This window comes from Pinus tabuliformis, chromosome J, assembly GCF_031772625.1.
Source record: "Pinus tabuliformis cultivar Carrire ecotype Pingquan chromosome J, CPIR1, whole genome shotgun sequence".
In the NCBI taxonomy this organism is placed as follows: Eukaryota; Viridiplantae; Streptophyta; class Pinopsida; order Pinales; family Pinaceae; genus Pinus; species Pinus tabuliformis.
This window is the reverse complement of record NC_142295.1, coordinates 430701347-430718983: the sequence shown is the minus strand read 5'-3', so window position 1 is coordinate 430718983 and position 17637 is coordinate 430701347. Positions and strand designations below refer to the sequence as shown.

At 35.3% G+C, this 17637-nt stretch overlaps 1 protein-coding gene across 1 annotated transcript; it reads right to left on the bottom strand.

Moving 5' to 3' along the window:
• Nucleotides 1-3832: 3832 nt before the first annotated feature.
• On the bottom strand, nt 3833-10032 carry LOC149227653 (CCCH-type zinc finger family protein). Its single transcript, XM_089377852.1, has 3 exons — nt 9416-10032; nt 7136-7246; nt 3833-6336 (listed from the first exon to the last, which is right to left on the bottom strand). The coding sequence occupies exons 1-3, from the start codon at nt 9485-9487 to the stop codon at nt 4060-4062; spliced, it is 2460 nt and encodes an 819-aa protein (XP_089233978.1). The 5' UTR covers nt 9488-10032; the 3' UTR covers nt 3833-4059.
• Nucleotides 10033-17637: the final 7605 nt, after the last annotated feature.

Genomic DNA, 17637 nt, shown 5'->3' with positions numbered 1-17637 from the left:
TTTGCTGAGGAAGTTGAAGGTGGTGTTATGCTCAGGCACAGATCTCGTTGGTGTGATGCATTTCCGACGTGGGAGAGTCAACTCGGGGGCAAAATGACACACAATGGCTGTCGCCGTAAGTGCAGTCTATGCAACTTGAGGGAGGTACAGAGTGGGATTCAAATATGTGAAAGGGAGATTATGGAGTACCATTGTGCTGCTCTAAGTTTCACCACTGAGTGGAATAGATGGAGAGAAGAAATGAAAAGCAAGCTGAGCTCTGAGAATAGAATCTTGTGCACTTGAAACTGATACCCATCACTCAGCGTTTAAGGAGTCATAGGAAAATTCAAAGCCTTCATGCAGGTCCCACGCAGGTCACATTTGGAATTGGATTTGCAGCAGAGTGCTTTGAAGCTGGTTGATAAAAGTGCTGGCCCATCTTGATTGCCCTCACGCTGTCCTTGTGTCTCCCTGGAATTGGATTTGCGGCAGAGTTCTTTGAAGTTTCTTGTTGATAAATAAAAGTGCTGGCCCATCTTGGTTGTCCTAACACTGTCCTTTTGTCTCCCAACCCAATGGCCTCTCTGGCTTCTCAGAGTTATTGTTCGGTGAAGTTTCCTCTGGAGGTATGGGAGGTAGGGCTGCAGCACGCAACTCTTCTTTGGTGGCAGAGAAAAATCCAGAATCTGTTCCCCATGAACCAGCTAGATGACGACAAGCCAACTTTCCAGAAGCTATGCATGTCCGCGGTTTGAACACTAATTTTTTTTCTAAGAGTAGAAAAACCTATCATAACTCAGCTGTCAAACCAGCAGTGACCACAGTTATCTCTGGCTACTATCAAAGTGACCATAGTTATCTCTGGCTACTATCCACCTATCATAACTCAGTTGTAAAACAAGCAGTAACCACAGTTATCTCTGGCTACTATCAAAGTGACGACAGTTATCTCTGGCTACTATCCACTAATGCAGGGTGACTCATCACAGTTATTCAAGAAAACCATGACACCTAGAATAATCCGACCCGCTCCTAGTCTGTAAGGTGACAAGCAAGGTGGCAAGCATTCACTCCTGCCAAATGCCTATTATGAGTCTTGGGTCATTAACCTGTTCCTTTAGGTCCAAAAACACAAGCTCTTAGGGAAGCAGCAGTTTTAGTGGTCGAGGGGGCTTGAACACTGATGTCCCTCCCGTCCTCCAACCCTGATGTCCCTCCAGTACAATGTTTTTTATTTTCTTCGAATATTTTATCCACATTGCAGTGTAAATTTTTTGTCGCCACAGGCAGTATGCCTGATTGATATGTAGAATCGACCACAGCAAAATAGCTTGAAACTGGCCATGACTATTTTATGTGAAAGCTGCGGTCCGTGTTTGTATTACACCACTGACCAGTTCAACTACAACTCTCTCCTAATACAAAACATAAACATTACTGCTCAAAAAAAATGTTACAAATACAACACAGATATATACAATTATTTGCTCTAAAATGCAAAATCAATCGCAACTTAAGCGCGTTTGCTCTTTTTGCAAGCCATTTTCCACGTTTACATGAACGTTGAATTATCAAAAATGTCCTCAAAGTCTCTCAACCTAACATTGTTCGATCAAACTGTCCTGAAAGTCTCAAGCTAACGGATTCTGCCGAGGTCTCTGTAAATATTTTTGTGCATATTTATATTATTAATGAAATTCCCTAGAAAAGTCAAAAATGTGCTAGATGCGTCCTCCAACACTTATGTCCCTCCAGTCCTCCCGTGCAATGTTTTTTATTTTCTTCGAATATTTTATCCACATTGTAGTGTAATTTTTTTTCGCCACGGGCAGTATACCTGCTTGATATATACCTGCTTGATATGTAGAATCGACCACAGCAGAATAGCTTGAAACTGGCTATGACTATTTTATGCGAAAGCTGCGGTCCGTGGTTGGATTACACCACTGACCAGTTCAACTACAACCCTCTCCTAATGCAAAACATAAACATTACTGCTCTAAAAATGCAAAATTGATCGCAACTTAAGCGCGTCTGCTCTTTTGCAAGCCATTTTGCAGGTTTACATGAACGTTGAATTATCAAAAATGTCCTCAAAGTCTCTCAACCTAACATTGTTCGATCAAACTGTCCTGAAAGTCTCAAGCTAACGGATTCTGCCGAGGTCTCTGTAAATATTTTTGTGCATATTTATATTATTAATGAAATTCCCTAGTACAGTCAAAAAGGTGCTAGATGCGTCCTCCAACACTTATGTCCCTCCAGTACAATGTTTTTTATTTTCTTCGAATATTTTATCCACATTGTAGTGTAATTTTTTTCGCCACGGGCAGTATACCTGCTTGATGTGTAGAATCGACCACAGCAGAATAGCTTGAAACTGGCTATGACTATTTTAGGTGAAAGCTGCGGTCCGTGTTTGTATTACACCAATGACCAGTTCAACTACAACCCTCTCCTAATGCAAAACATAAACATTACTGCTCAAAAAAAATGTTACAAATACAACACAGGTATATACAATTGTTTGCTCTAAAATGCAAAATTGATCGCAACTTAAGCGTTTGCTCTTTTGCAAGCCATTTTCCAGGTTTACATGAACGTTGAATTATCAAAAATGTCCTCAAAGTCTCTCAACCTAACATTGTTCGATCAAACTGTCCTGAAAGTCTCAAGCTAACGGATTCTGCCGAGGTCTCTGTAAATATTTTTGTGCATATTTATATTATTAATGAAATTACCTAGTACAGTCAAAAATGCGCTAGATGCGTCTTCCAAAATCCATCCCAATATATACTTTAGCCAAGTGTGTACACCTGTCACCAATTACAATATTGTCCATAGATCTACTCTACTTTCTGTGAAAAAAGGGTTGTTTCAACCTTTGAATAAGAAAATAATGCATCAATTCTACATACAGTTGCAGCAACGCCGCCACCTTCTGGAGCTCCCAAAAAAAGAATTGAACGCAGGCTTATAATTCCCAGTTGTGGATGATTGTCCCATTTTTAACGGAAATTATGACATTTACACAATAAAATAATGAATTATGTTTTTTAATGACAAAATAATGAATTATGTTTTTTAATGATAAAATAATGAATTATGTTTTTTTAATGATAAAATAATGAATCTTTTTAGTTGGCACATTTCGGCATAGAACTTCACAGAGCTGCATAAATTTTATTTGGAGATGTCATCTTCATTCAACTGGCCAGACAACCAACGTACTATAATAATATAATTTATTTAATAGAGGAATTGTAACGGATACTTCACAAACAACTTCAAATGCAACAATTTCTTTTACAGAACATGAAAAACCATAAATATCCCAATACTATATATCGTATATACCCATTTCATATCCACCAGAAATTAATAAATAAATTAAAACGAAAGAAAAAATACGTAGGTATCTTCAGCTATGGAGACAGCGAAATAATTAACCCATGGTGTTACTCGAATAGAAAAATACTTCCATGTAATTCAAATATTATTGAAATTTTGGAATGATCAGAAGCAACTGTAAAAATTTCCAAGACAAAATGTTCACATTACAATGACAATATGAAAACTAAAAAAAAATCATCTGCCAGTTATTTAATACTCCATGCCTTAAAATTCCATAGATTACAGGAGGAATCATCTACTGTTCACAGTTGCAGCTGCAAAGTGTTATCGTCTTCATATAATTAAGAATATTTACCCAGGTCTACATTATTCAAATGCTAGTAGCTGCAAATGCCAATGAGGTAATTGATTCAAAGGCATGACTGATCCCTCTGCTGAGAAGCATAATATGCTCTAAAATTAAGTTATGATATTTGCTTCTGCATAGGCTCCTCTATAATATAAAACAAATAGGATCTGTATCATCATTAACAAGATTCAGTACAGACAAAAGAAACAATTATCTTGAATAGCTGCGAGAACATCATGTCAAGCAACACATGAAATTGGCATTTTACACTGACATTCCAAGCAAAACTACAACAGAAAACCACCATTGTGCTTGCCAATACATGCACAGATTTGCAAACAGCTTTCAACAGATCTTCTAATACAAGTCACTAATCAAGAGAAGATGCCACCAAGCTTCCTAGCAAAGTCGTCGTCATCATCATCTTCTAGAAAGTCTTCATCTTCTTGCTCATCTTCATTCCTTTCCCACTCTTCATTGTCCTCATGCTCTGCATGTTCCAAATCATACTCTTCATGGTCAACATCTTCATCTTCATTGCTGTGAACAGCATCATTCATTACTGCATCTTCCTGGTCATCCACTACAACAGGCTTTGCTCCATTTGAAAAGGCTGATGGTTTGTCTTCTACAAGAGTATCCACGTCATTGGATGCCTCAGTGTCATCCACCCCAGGAGTAAAAGTGGGCAGTTCAGATGTATAACTGTCACCAGCTGGAAGTTCTCCCTCTTCAACATCTTTTTCAGGTGGTGGCAAGCCATCATTTCCCTTGCTCAAATTGAAACCCTGAATGGCCTGACCCTGCCCTTCTGTAGGTATATTTCCTTCATTGTCACCATTTTCTTGAGTCACTTTCCGTTTTTTCTTCAGAATATCACTTAATGGCTTTGGAGCCTGAAAGTCTTGTTCCCCACTTGAATCACTAATTACCTTGCCCAATCTCATCTTCCTTTCTTCCCAAGGAAGATTTTGTCTGTGTTTGTCTGGACTCTTCATAGAGGGATTCTGTAAGGATCCATGCTCTGTTGATTGTGCAGTAGAAGGTTCTTCACTGCTCTCACGATTCTTTTCTTGTTTGATTTGTGCAAGAGTCTTAGGCCCAGCAAAATTTATGGCATCTGTCCTTGTTTCAGTGTTCCTAAAAGTTTGACCTCTAGGTACCCTGGATTCTGATGATATAGAACCATCTGCAGGCATTCTGCCCCTCTCCTTTTCACGATACTTGCTTCTGAAATGATCATTTAAGCCCCGTCTGCTTGGTGAGCTTCTGGACCAAGCCCTCTCTAACTTGCCTTCTTGATCAGCTTCTATATTGTCAGATGGCTCTCTTTTGAAGCCACTAGCCTCTACTTGAATCCTACCCTGCAATCGCCTACTACTGTGATTCATACCTTGCCTTAACTGATCCCTGTATATATCTTGCTGTCTACGGTCATCATCTTGTTGCCTAGAGCCACGGTGAAATTCACCATGTCGACTATCCACATGCTGTCTCTTTGAGGGGCTATCCACTACTTTAGCCTCACCAGCCCTCCTACGTTTTGAAATCCGGTGGCGGAGATCCTCCATATTGTTCCGTTCAGGATCATCTTCACTAGACAAGGACCTCCTTTCTCGCACAATCGGTCTCTCCAGAACCCTGTCATCAAAAGCATTAGACTGCTTTCGGCCACCACGCTCATATCCCCTGTTTTTATATGGTTCATAAGCTCCATGGTCATACTGAAATTCAGCATCATAGTAGCCAGTTCGGACAAGCTCTCGTTTGTTGTGCATATTTCTTTCTCGACCATTGATTGCATCTCTTCCAGATTCCATATCATGTTTATAGTAATCAGCATCCTCCCGGTGGCTTAGCTGGTCAGGTCCATCATCCACAAGTACATCAAATCCTGGCGATGATCCACCCAGCAAATCCTCCGATTCTAATCCATTTTGTAGTCTCTCTTCTGGAGGATGAGACGGGCGTATCCGAGACCTGTTTCTTGAAGCATCATGTATCCTTTGTCTTGTAGGTTCAATCTCTGGCAAAAATTGTTCGACTTCATGCGGACTTCCCTTTATATAGGTAGGCTGAGATCTTGATTGAGAGACATGTCTAGCTTCTGGTTGCAACTGGGCTTCCTTGACATTACTTGACTGCAGTGTTAAAGGATTGCCCAAATGCCCTGCTTGGAAGTTATTGGACTGCAATGCAACAGGGTTACTTGACTGTGACGCCTTGAAGTTATTTGCCTTCGCTACCACAGGGTTTCTTGACTGCACTGGCTGAAAGTTGTTTGACTTCAATGTCATGGGGTTGCTTGACTGCACTGCATTAGGATCAATTGATTGCACTGCCTTGGGAAAGCTTAAAGCAGATGGATGTTTACCATCTTTGTTGCTTTCAGTTTCATTGACTGCTTGTTTCCCACTTGCCTGAGGCTCTGTAACTGCTGGACTTGGTTTTGTTGTCTTTTGAGAAGTTAGATTAGCCCCTGAAAACGGACCATGCACAAAAGGGCACTTATCACCCTTTACACAATATCCCTGCTGGAAAAAATAGCAGGGAACTTTCGGTTTGTTTGCAGTGCCAGATGCCGGTAACGATGCTGAGGACGATGGTGGCACTGTTGCTGGTGTTGGTGTTCCTGACAAGCCATCTAGTGGCTGAAACGGAAACACAAATACGCAAGTTAGTGTCATAAATAAGATTAAAAAAAAATACACAAAGAAATATTTACAGTCTTCAAAATTACCAAAAGACAGACATACAACAAGCAACAACCAAAATAGGTCACAACCTACAAGCCTATCGGAAACACACACTACAATTAGGTTTATTTATTAGAGATAATGGGAGAGAAATTAAAACACCCGTAATTGAGTGCACTACTTAGATCTATATACAAACACATGCAGAAATGAATGTATAAAGTCGTCAACACAAAAAAAAAAATATTAATAAAGTACGAGGAAAATATACTTGACAAACCTGTATGAATATCAAGAAAATTCCTACGGAAAATGTGAAAAGAATCCACAACCACATAAAATACAACATGACAAATACAAGAAAACTAATGCCCATAAAAAAAACGCAAACAATAAAGAATACAGTCCAGAAAGAAAGACCTGTGGGATTTTTAAGTTAACAATTTTGTAACTAGAAAAAAACCAGATGAGTTAATAATACTGCACAACAAAGGGACATCTACCATATTAACAGATAGGCTGAAAGGATCCCTGATGAGTTGAAGAATAATTGGAAGGGCCAAGAAGGTGCAATGAACAATCATGCTAGAAAGGATCGGAATAAAGATCATTTGGGGGATTGTGAGAGATTTCATCAAACTGTCTTATTGCTAATGGACTATATTACAATGGAAACTTCAGGATCAGCCTTTTCTAGAAAATCTATCATTAATGCGACTTAATTAAAAAGTTCTTAATAATAAGAGAAACTCACAGGATGTCTAAAAGCGCAGGTAGGATTTAGACAATTGCCCCCAAGCCAGTACCAGCAATCTCTGGGATTGATCCTGGCACTTTCACTGTGCCGATATTCACAATCATTACCCTGCAGAAAGACAAAAGCTCTTAGTACATTTCAAGATTTTTATGAGTAAATGTAACACTAAGTTACTAACAAAGCTACCTCAATTAAAAACTTAGAACATAGATACCAAGCAATGAAAGTCTGTATAAGCATGGTATAGTTACAATCACTAGGATTTTACAACACGCAAACAAATCACTTATAAATAACCAATAGTTTCAAGCATCCATTTTATCCTGCAAATTCACTAGTTTCAAATTGTACATAATTCTGTTTCATTTTGTCCACCTCTGTAACGATGACTAACTAAATAGTCACAAAATAACAGCACATAGCCAACCAAATAAAATTCAAAGACAATAACAAGAAAAATAAGCTCAGTATAACCACAATCAAGCAACTTCTGAAAATATTCCAGACACTTAACACTCCTGAGATGCATGAAAAGAGTCTATAGGACCTAGATAATGCAAGGGCCACACAATTTCCACTGAAGCATCCACTTGGGTTAGCCTCTATGTTTTGGATGATTACACAATAGATAAAATTGGCCAGCACTTATCAAAAATTCCATCCAGCCAGATAGTCGATGCTCAATCCTACTTTATATTTTCTAAGCACAACCAATAACTCCATGAGGATAACATGATCCCTATTTAGCAAATACGCCGGCTGCCGCTCAAAGGGCTGGTACCTATAATCATAGCCCTGTATGGATAAAAACTGATGACTACGAGTTACGTTGGCTCTATACATTGATGACAGCTTCTTTAGCTTTGCCAACAATCATTGTACTCTAGTATAGACTAAATGGACACTGGAATTTCCATCATCCAGAAGATGGAATTTTACCCAAGGCATTCACAAAAGTTGTTGCCAACCCACAACTGGTTGAAAATAATTTCCATCATCATAACAAACTTGTTATGCCCATAATATGCACAAATGGTAACACATGATACATCTCCCAAACCAACGGAATCCAACTAAAGTCTAATCCGAGATCCTCAATTCTCAACACTTAATACATAAAAATAAAACTTGTCTGACAGACAAGCAGCAGTCATGATTCATGCAGAAGGTGTGCAGTCAGAGTCTAGGATGTTTTCCTCGTGAGGATCCCCCAGTACTAGTTCATTTGTTAGAAGCATTATCCTGCAGAACACAGTTAAAGGTGCATTTCATATAGCCTGGTGCGGTATCCAAGACTTTGCAAAAAGGGGAATGAACAGATCAATACAATAACTACATGGACTTATCCATAGATTATAGAGTTTATATCAATATAATACATATATAATATATTAATATATAATATATTCATTCATTTTTTTTATTTTAGTGAAGTTTCTGCTGAACGTATCCATAAATTATAGAGTTCATATCAATATAATAGATATATAATATATATTCATTGATTTTTTATTTTAAAATGGTGAAGTTTGAGTTTCCAATATAATTTTGTTCTCATCGTGACTTGGAAAGCCCCCCTGACTGACCACTTCCTCCACTCATATGATTCCAGATGAGCCAAAGCACTCTCCAAACGACCCTCCACAGAAAGGATCCATCCATAGAAACAAGCCTCACACAAAGGCCCATTAATATACACTTCTGAAACCACTTGTGTGATTCCAGATGGCCCAAAGCACCCTCCAAATGATCCTTCCCAAAAGGATCCATCCATGGAGATAAACCTCCCACAAAAATTCGCTTGATAAAAAAACAAATACGTTCCCCTTGGAAAGAATCCTCTTCATCACAAACATGCATAGCCATTCAGAACCCAAAACAAGCAAAAGAAGAATTAAGAAATTCCATTATTTGGGCAACTAAGCATCCATGTCTATATAAATATACAATAAAAGTCACGGCATCGCACACAACTTCAAAGGTTGGGCCTAATTAGTTTTGGGAACCGGGAAACTACAACATACAATGACTCATTATGTTTAATTTGAAAAATAAATAAAACAATAACAGCAACACTGGTTGTGGAAAATATAAATCCTAAACTCGTTAAGTTTAATTTAAAAATAAATAAAACGATAACAGCAACGCTGGGTCTGGCAAATCCTTCAATAAATGATCCAGAAAAGGAAGAGAAAGTATTAAAAAAAACATCTAAAAGGGTAAAAGAACGAAAGAAACTGAGTACAACTTATGATCTGTTGGGCAGTGGAAAAATACCTTTTTGCACGTCAAGGGCGATGCCAAAAAATAAACGCAGTCTGTGTTTCTCTTCTGTGTCTCCTCGTCCATATTATTATTATTACTCCACACGCATCCGGAGTAGACCTAAGCCTCCCCTTTTCTCGCTATTCCTGTTTTATTTCAAAGCTGTAGAACACCCCGATCGCCAGATTTCACCCAGCAAGCTGCAGACGCCGCCAAAGACTCCAGACGAGAACTCGAACCCGCAACCAGACTAGACAAGCCGCCGCTGCACGAAACCCTTATGAATGAACGCAGCGGCCACGAGCCGATATTTGGGCCCGAGATCCCACTAGATCCGATCTAAAACGCCCGCAGAACAGTTCTAGAGAATCGGAAAAACCTAAAACCGCAGTGAAAGAGAAGATTTGGGTAAAGCAGGAACAGGGTACCCTAACAACGGGCAAAAATAAATAGCAAGTGACCACAATGACCCTGAACCTGATAATACGACCCTGGGGTTTCGAGATCCGGAGAAATGGATCTATGGCCAGATCTAGCCCTAGCTCTGGGCTTAGGTCCCTCTTCTATCCTTCCTTTCTTCAGCTTCTTCTGATAATGATGAGTAGGAGGACAACGCGAAAGAGTGTGGAGAGGCTTTTTACTTTCTATTTATATATCGTATTTTACCCAGGGATGCCTGCTTTCACACATGTGGCTCTTCAATTATTCACACATGTTATGGTCTGCTTGGCTTGAGAATTTGACTTTTGATTGATGTTTTTAAATAAAAGATTCCATTATGAACAAATTCAAGAAAAGTGAGATACAAAATAGTAATTGTAATGGAATATTTATATTTTGTGGTATTCCGGCATAGTTTGATAAGGTCATACATTCGTTTGAGATTTTTGAATCCTTTTATGGTGTGTAGTATTTATAAAGGAAAAAAAAAAAAAAAAATTGAAGTTAATGAAAAAATAATAAATTATTTAGTGTAATTGTAATCAGAGGAATGTTTATTTTAAATTTATAAATTAATGTAAAATTTTTGAGCTAAGATTTTCGTGATCCATAATATTTTCAACAGTATCTTTTGGAAAAAATTACATAAGAGATATTCTCATCGATGCGTGAATGTGGTTCATCTTCAGGTAAGATGAAGATGAACCACACTCGCTGATTCGAAAGGGTCGATGAGAATATCTCTTATGTGATGTTTTCTGAAAGAGGTTATTAAAAATGTAAAATTATATATTTGGGTTTTACGGAGTTTATTTGGTAAGCTTGGGAAAATGTATAGTGAATGTGAGTAGGTTTTATGTTTGGTTGTTTAACCATGTTTAACATTAATTTTTTTGGTTTCTAGAGAGTTTTTTTTTTTTTTTTTTAAGAGAATTTATTTGGTTAGTTTTGGGAAAATGTAAACAAATATGAGTAGAACGTTATATGTTTTATGTTCAAATTCATGGTTGTTTACTCATGATCACATGTTGGGGGGCACGTGTCTAAAAAATGTTTTATGTTCAAATTCATGGTTGCTTACTCATCATCACGTGTTGGGGGGCACGTGCCTAAAAAATGTTTAATGTTCAAATTCATGGTTGCTTACTCATGATCACGTGTTGGGGGGCACGTGCCTAAAAAATGTTTTATGTTCAAATTCATGGTTGCTTACTCATGATCACGTGTTGGGGGCCATGTGCCTAAAAATTTGAACCAACCAGTGTGGTTCATCTTTAGAATAAGATGAAGATGAACCACATTGGCTGGTTCGTGTATGTTTTATGTTCAAATTCATGGTTGCTTACTCATGATGATGAACCACTTTATGTTCAAATTCATGGTTACTTACTCATGATCACATGTTGCCGGGCACGTGTCTAAAAAATGTTTTATGTTCAAATTCATGGTTGCTTATTCATGGGGCCACGCGCATAAAAATTTGAACCAGCCAGTGTGGTTCATTTTGGTTCATTTTCATGATAAGATGAAAATGAACCACACTAGCTGGTTTGAAACGCGTTGGTTCATTTAGGTTCATTTTCAGATAAGATGAAAATGAACCACACTAGCTAGTTTGAAACGCGTCGATGAGAATATCTCTTATGTGATTTTTTCCGAAAGATGTTGTTAAAAATGTAAAATTTGTTAAATAATTGAATATAACTCAGAAATGTAATTTTTGAAAATGTTTTTTAGATGAATTAAATTTTTAAATACGAATATATTTGGGTTTTAGGGAGTTTATTTGGTAAGTTTGGGCAAATGTACAGTGAATGTGAGTAGGTTTTATCTTATGTGATTTTTTCGGAAAGATGTTGTTAAAAAGGTAAAATTTTTAAGGAATTGAATATAACTCAGGAATGTAATTTTTGAAAATGTTTTTTTAGATGAATTAATTTTTTAAATACGAATAAATTTGGCTTTTAAGGAATTTATTTTGTATGTTTGGTAAAATGTACCGTGATTGTGAGTAGGTTTTATGTTTGGTTGTTTAACATTAATTTTTTTTGTTTCTAAAGAGTTTTTTTGGTTTCTAGAGAATTTATTTGGTTAGTTTTGGGAAAATGTAAAGTAAATATAAGTAGAATGTTATATGTTCAAATTCATAATTGCTTACCCATAATCACGTATTGAGGCCACGTGCCTAAAAATTTTAATTATCACGGTCACAATCAACCCTATATCACATTATGGCCATCCATTCCTCTATATATATATAGAAAGAATGCCACATTGGTCTTCCATAGCGGCACCTACGTCTCGAGACATTTTGATTGTTTTTTCTGTAAGTGTGTTGGGTGAAAATTTCCTCTCCTAAGCAAGAATATATATAGAGAGAGAGAGGGGAAGAAGGTCGCACTTCTCTTCCATGGCGACCCTGTGTCTGAGACATTTTCACTGTTTTTTCTATAAGTGTGTTGGGTAAAAATTTTCCTAGCATATATTAGATAGAATATCTTGACTTAATTCTCTATAGAGATGGTTATTGTTTCTGATTATGTGATATTTTTGTCAACATATTAGCTTAATAACTGAACATGAAGAGCAAAAATTGTAATTGATTGTGATAGTAAAGATATGATTATTTTTTCTTGATCGAACCAAAATGTATTGGTATTTCACTTTCTCTAATAAAAAATGTTATGGGTTATGATAATAGAAGCATGATTATCTTTTCTTCATCTAACCAAAATGTATGGGTATTTCAATTTGTCTGATATAAACTAATCAATTTTTTCATCTTAACAATATATATATATATATAATTAAAAGAAATTACATTTTAATAAATTTGATGTATTTTATATATGAGTTTAAAATGCATTTAAGCTTACTTATTTATTTTTGTATATTTATATGATGTTACATATATTATTTATTTATTATTTAATAGATAATTTTAAAGGTTGGTTTGTTATTTTATAAAGCATATTTTACTCTCAATACAATAAATATTTTATTAAAATTTAATAATTTAATCAGGGTTTTTATAAGAGGAGGTATTTCTTAAAATTATTTTTATTATATTTATTGAAATAAATATTTTTTTAGTTTGTTATGTAATGTGAGTCTTAAGATTCAAAATCTCTGTGGATCCTAATTTAGGGGTATCTAAGCCATCAAAATCTCTAGGGGATCTTATTCTACCTGGTCCACACCACTGTTAGCATGATTGGATTTTTGCCCTTCAAGTTTCATACCAGTGACATTAACACAACGGAGTGACATCTCACTTCTATTCAACTAATTTTATATTTTGTGGTATTCTGGCATAGTTTGATGAGGTCATACATTCCTCGAGATTTTTGAATCCTTTTATGGTGTGTAGTATTTATAAAGGGCAAAAATATAATTTATTGAAGCTACTGAAAAAATAATAAATTATTTAGTGTAATTGTAATTAGAAGAATGTTTATTTTGGATTTATAAATTAATGTAAAATTTTTGAGCTAAGATTTTTGTGATCCATAATATTTTTAACAACATTTTTTGGAAAAAATCACATAAGAGATATTCTCATCGACACGTCAGTGTGGTTCATCTTCAGGTAAGATGAAGATGAACCACACTAGCTGGTTCGAAACGGGTTGATGAGAATATCCCTTTATGTGATTTTTCCCGAAATACGCTGTTAAAAATGTAAAATTTGTTAAGGAATTGAATATAACTTAGGAATGTAATTTTTGAAAGTGTTTTTTAGATGAATTATTTTTTTAAATATAAATATATTTGGGTTTTAGGGAGTTTATTTTGTAAGCTTGGGAAAATGTACAGAGAATGTGAGTAGGTTTTATGTTTGGGTGTTTAACCATGTTTAACATTAATTTTGTTGGTTTCTAGAGAGTTTTTTTTGTTTCTAGAGAATTTATTTGGTTAGTTCTGGGAAAATGTAAAGTAAATATGAGTAGAACGTTATATGTTTTATGTTCAAATTCATGGTTGGTTACTCATTATCACTTGTTGGGGGGAACGTGCCTAAGAAATGTTTTATGTTCAAATTCATGGTTGCTTACTCATGATCACGTGTTGCGGGGCACATGCCTAAAAAATGTTTTATGTTCAAATTCATGGTTGCTTACTCATGATCACGTGTTGCGGAGCACATGCCTAAAAAATGTTTTATGTTCAAATTCATGGTTGCTTACTCATGATCACCTGTTGGGAGCCAGGTGCCTAAATATTTGAACCAGCCAGGTGGTTCATCTTCAGAATAAGATGAAGATGAACCACACTGGCTGGTTCGAAACACGTCAATGAGAATATCTCTTATGTGATTTTTTTCGAAAGATGTTGTTAAAAATGTAAAATTTGTTAAGGAATTGAATATAACTCAGGAATGTAATTTTTGAAAGTGTTTTTTTTATTTTTTATTTTAAAATTTTAGATGAATTAATTTTTTAAATACGAATATATTTGGGTTTTAGGGAGTTTATTTGGTAAGTTTGGGAAAATGTACAGTGAATGTGAGTAGGTTTTATCTTATGTGATTTTTTCCGAAAGATGCTATTAAAAAGGTAAAAATTGTTAAGAAATTGAATATAGCTCAGGAATGTAATTTTTGAAAGTGTTTTTTAGATGAATTAATTTTTTAAATACGAATATATTTGGCTTTTAGGGAGTTTATTTTGTATGTTTGGGAAAATGTATAGTGATTGTGAGTAGATTTTATGTTTGGTTATTGAACATTAATTTTTTTGGTTTCTAAAGAGTTTTTTTGGTTTCTAGAGAATTTATTTGGTTAGTTTTAGAAAAATGTAAAATAAATATGAGTAGAATGTTAGATGTTCAAATTCAGTGATCACGTATAAAAATTTTAATTATCACGGTCACAATCAACCCTATATCACATTATGGCTATCCATTCTCTATATATATATATATAAAGAAGGCCACATTGGTCTTCCATAGCGGCACCTATGTCTCGAGACATTTTGATTGTTTTTTTAAGTGCGTTGGGTGAAAATTTCCTCTCCTAAGCAAGAATATATATAGAGAGGGGGGAAGAAGGTCGCACTGCTCTTCCATAGCGACATCTGTGTCCGAGACATTTTCACTGTTTTTTCTATAAGTGTGTTGGGTAAAAATTTATTCTCCTAGCATATATTAGATAGAATATCTTGACTTAATTCTCTGTAGAGATGGTTGTCGTTTCTGATTATGTGATATTTTTGTTTTTTCTATAAGTGTATTGGGTAAAAATTTATTCTCCTAGCATATATTAGATAGAATATCTTGACTTAATTCTCTGTAAAGATGATAGAATATCTTGACTTAATTCTCTGTAGAGATGGTTGTTGTTTCTGATTATGTGATATTTTTGTCAGCATATTAGCCTAGTAACTAAAGATGAAGAATAAAAATTGTTATCGGTTGTGATAATAGAAATATGATTATTGTTTCTTGATGGAACCAAAATGCACTGGTATTTCACTTTCTCTGATAAAAGATGTTATGGGTTGTGATAATAGAAGCATGATTATCTTTTCTTGATCTAACCAAAATGCACTGGTATTTCACTTTCTCTAATATAAACTAATCAATTTTTTCATCTGAAAAAAAAAAAAATATATATATATATATATATAATTTAAAAAATTACATTTTAATAAATTTGATGTATTTTATATATGAGTTTAAAATGCATTTAATCTTACTTATTTATTTTTGTATATTTATATGTTGTTACATATATTATTTAAAGGTTGGTTTGTTATTTTATAAAGCATATTTTACTCTCAATACAATAAATATTTTATTAAAATTTAATAATTTAATCAGGGGTTTTATAAGAGGAGGTATTTTGTAAAATTATTTTTATTATATTTATTGAAATAAATATTTTTTTAGTTTGTTATGTAATGTGAGTCTTAAGATTCAAAATCTCCGTGGATCTTAATTTAGGGGTATCTAAGCCATCAAAATCTCTAGGGGATCTTACTCTACCTGGTCCACACCACCGTTAGCATGATTGGATTTTTACCCTTCAAGTTTCGTACCAGTGACATTAACACAAGGGAGTGACATCTCACTTCTATTCAACTAATTTTTAACAACTAATTCCTAAGAGCTATTTATCCTTGCTATTTAAACATTTTGTCTCACTGATTTTTTCACCTTTGTCCTGAGGATGAACCACATCAAATGGTTCAAAACGTGGACCAACAACTCATGATGTGATTAATCCCAAAGAATTTAACAAAGATCCATTTAAATGAAGAATCATAAATACATAATAAGGAAGGAAATCCAAAATGTATGAAATATAAATTAAGAAATTAGAATATAACAATATGGAGGAAAAAAATTAAAAGAAATTAAACAAAAACAATGAAATAAAGTAATACACCAAAAAAATGTTCTAATGAAATAACATCCAATATAAAAATATATCATTTTTATACCTAAGAATAATGATATCACAATTAGTTAAGAAACTAAGAAAATGAAAGCATAAAAATTAAGTTAATGAACTTAAACGAAAACTAAGGGAAAGGAACAAACAAACTAAAGGAAGGAAAGGAGGGAGACCAAACTAGTACAACAAGGGAGGGATACAACAACTGTTAATTTTCCAATGGGGTGGTCCACTAGTTGCACCATGTCTATTTTTATCGCGTATATTGATTAATCAATGATTCGAACATATTTATCAAATAATTTTTTTTGGAAGTAAGCAAAATTTTCATTAAATTTTCACAAAGTTACATAGCATACAAGCAAGAGTTAAGATATGCAGACCATGTCTAAGAAGAGTAGCTTCAAGATGCCAAAACCATACTAATTGGGTGCAAACTAAGGAGAGACCATATGCCCTTGATAGAGAAACTAGACAACCCTCCTGATAGGTCGGAGGATATTTTTTTTGTCGAAAATATAGTGACAAGCATAACAAAAATATCAAAAGAGCATATGAAAAATATTGATAGAGCAGAAACTTAGAAAGCCTTTCCCGGGACTTGGTGAGCCTGGTCATCATTGGTGGGGTACTTAAAGGGGTCATCATGGCCTTTTGGAAGCCAACACTCAATGAATGCACCATACGCGCTGGTGGTGGTCTTTTATTGCAAAGTCTCCCTTTTCTAGGTGGTTATGGTAGTGGTTTCATTGGTGGCAATTTGGACATCCACCACCTAAACCAAAGTTTGAGTTTACCCCTCTGAGATGCTTGGTTCTTTCTCCTTTGATCTTTAAGGTTAAGTAATCTTAGGGTTGGGAGGTTTGGAGCCTGAACATGAGAGTCTGAACCATCTGATTACATTTGCACATTAGTGTTGGCATTATGATACAGGTGATACAAGTGTTGTCCTTGATGACAACTCACTCAGATGACAGATCATAGTGCAGCAGGTCAATAGCAAAGATTTAATGATTAGAGAGAGGTATACGCAGGTTCACCTTGACAAAGGAGCGTATACACGCAGGTAAATAGACCAAAATGTGCGTATAACATACACACGCAGTTTCACAGAAGAAAAGGTGAGTACATGTTGGAACTAAGTTTTGGTCTGTGGTAGTTGTTCCATGGTATTGGTCCAAGGTATTTGGTCTGAAGTATTAACCCCAGGTATTTGGTCCAAGGTATTAGTCCTAAGTGGTTTTGGACCATGGTATTGAGAAAGGCCTAACACTATAAAAGGAGGAGAAGATCATTAGGCAAAATGAGTGCAAGGATTGAATATCTAATAAAGTGAGAGATCCAGTATGCAGGTTATGGGTTCATGATGCTTTGCTTGATCTGAACCAAGGATGCA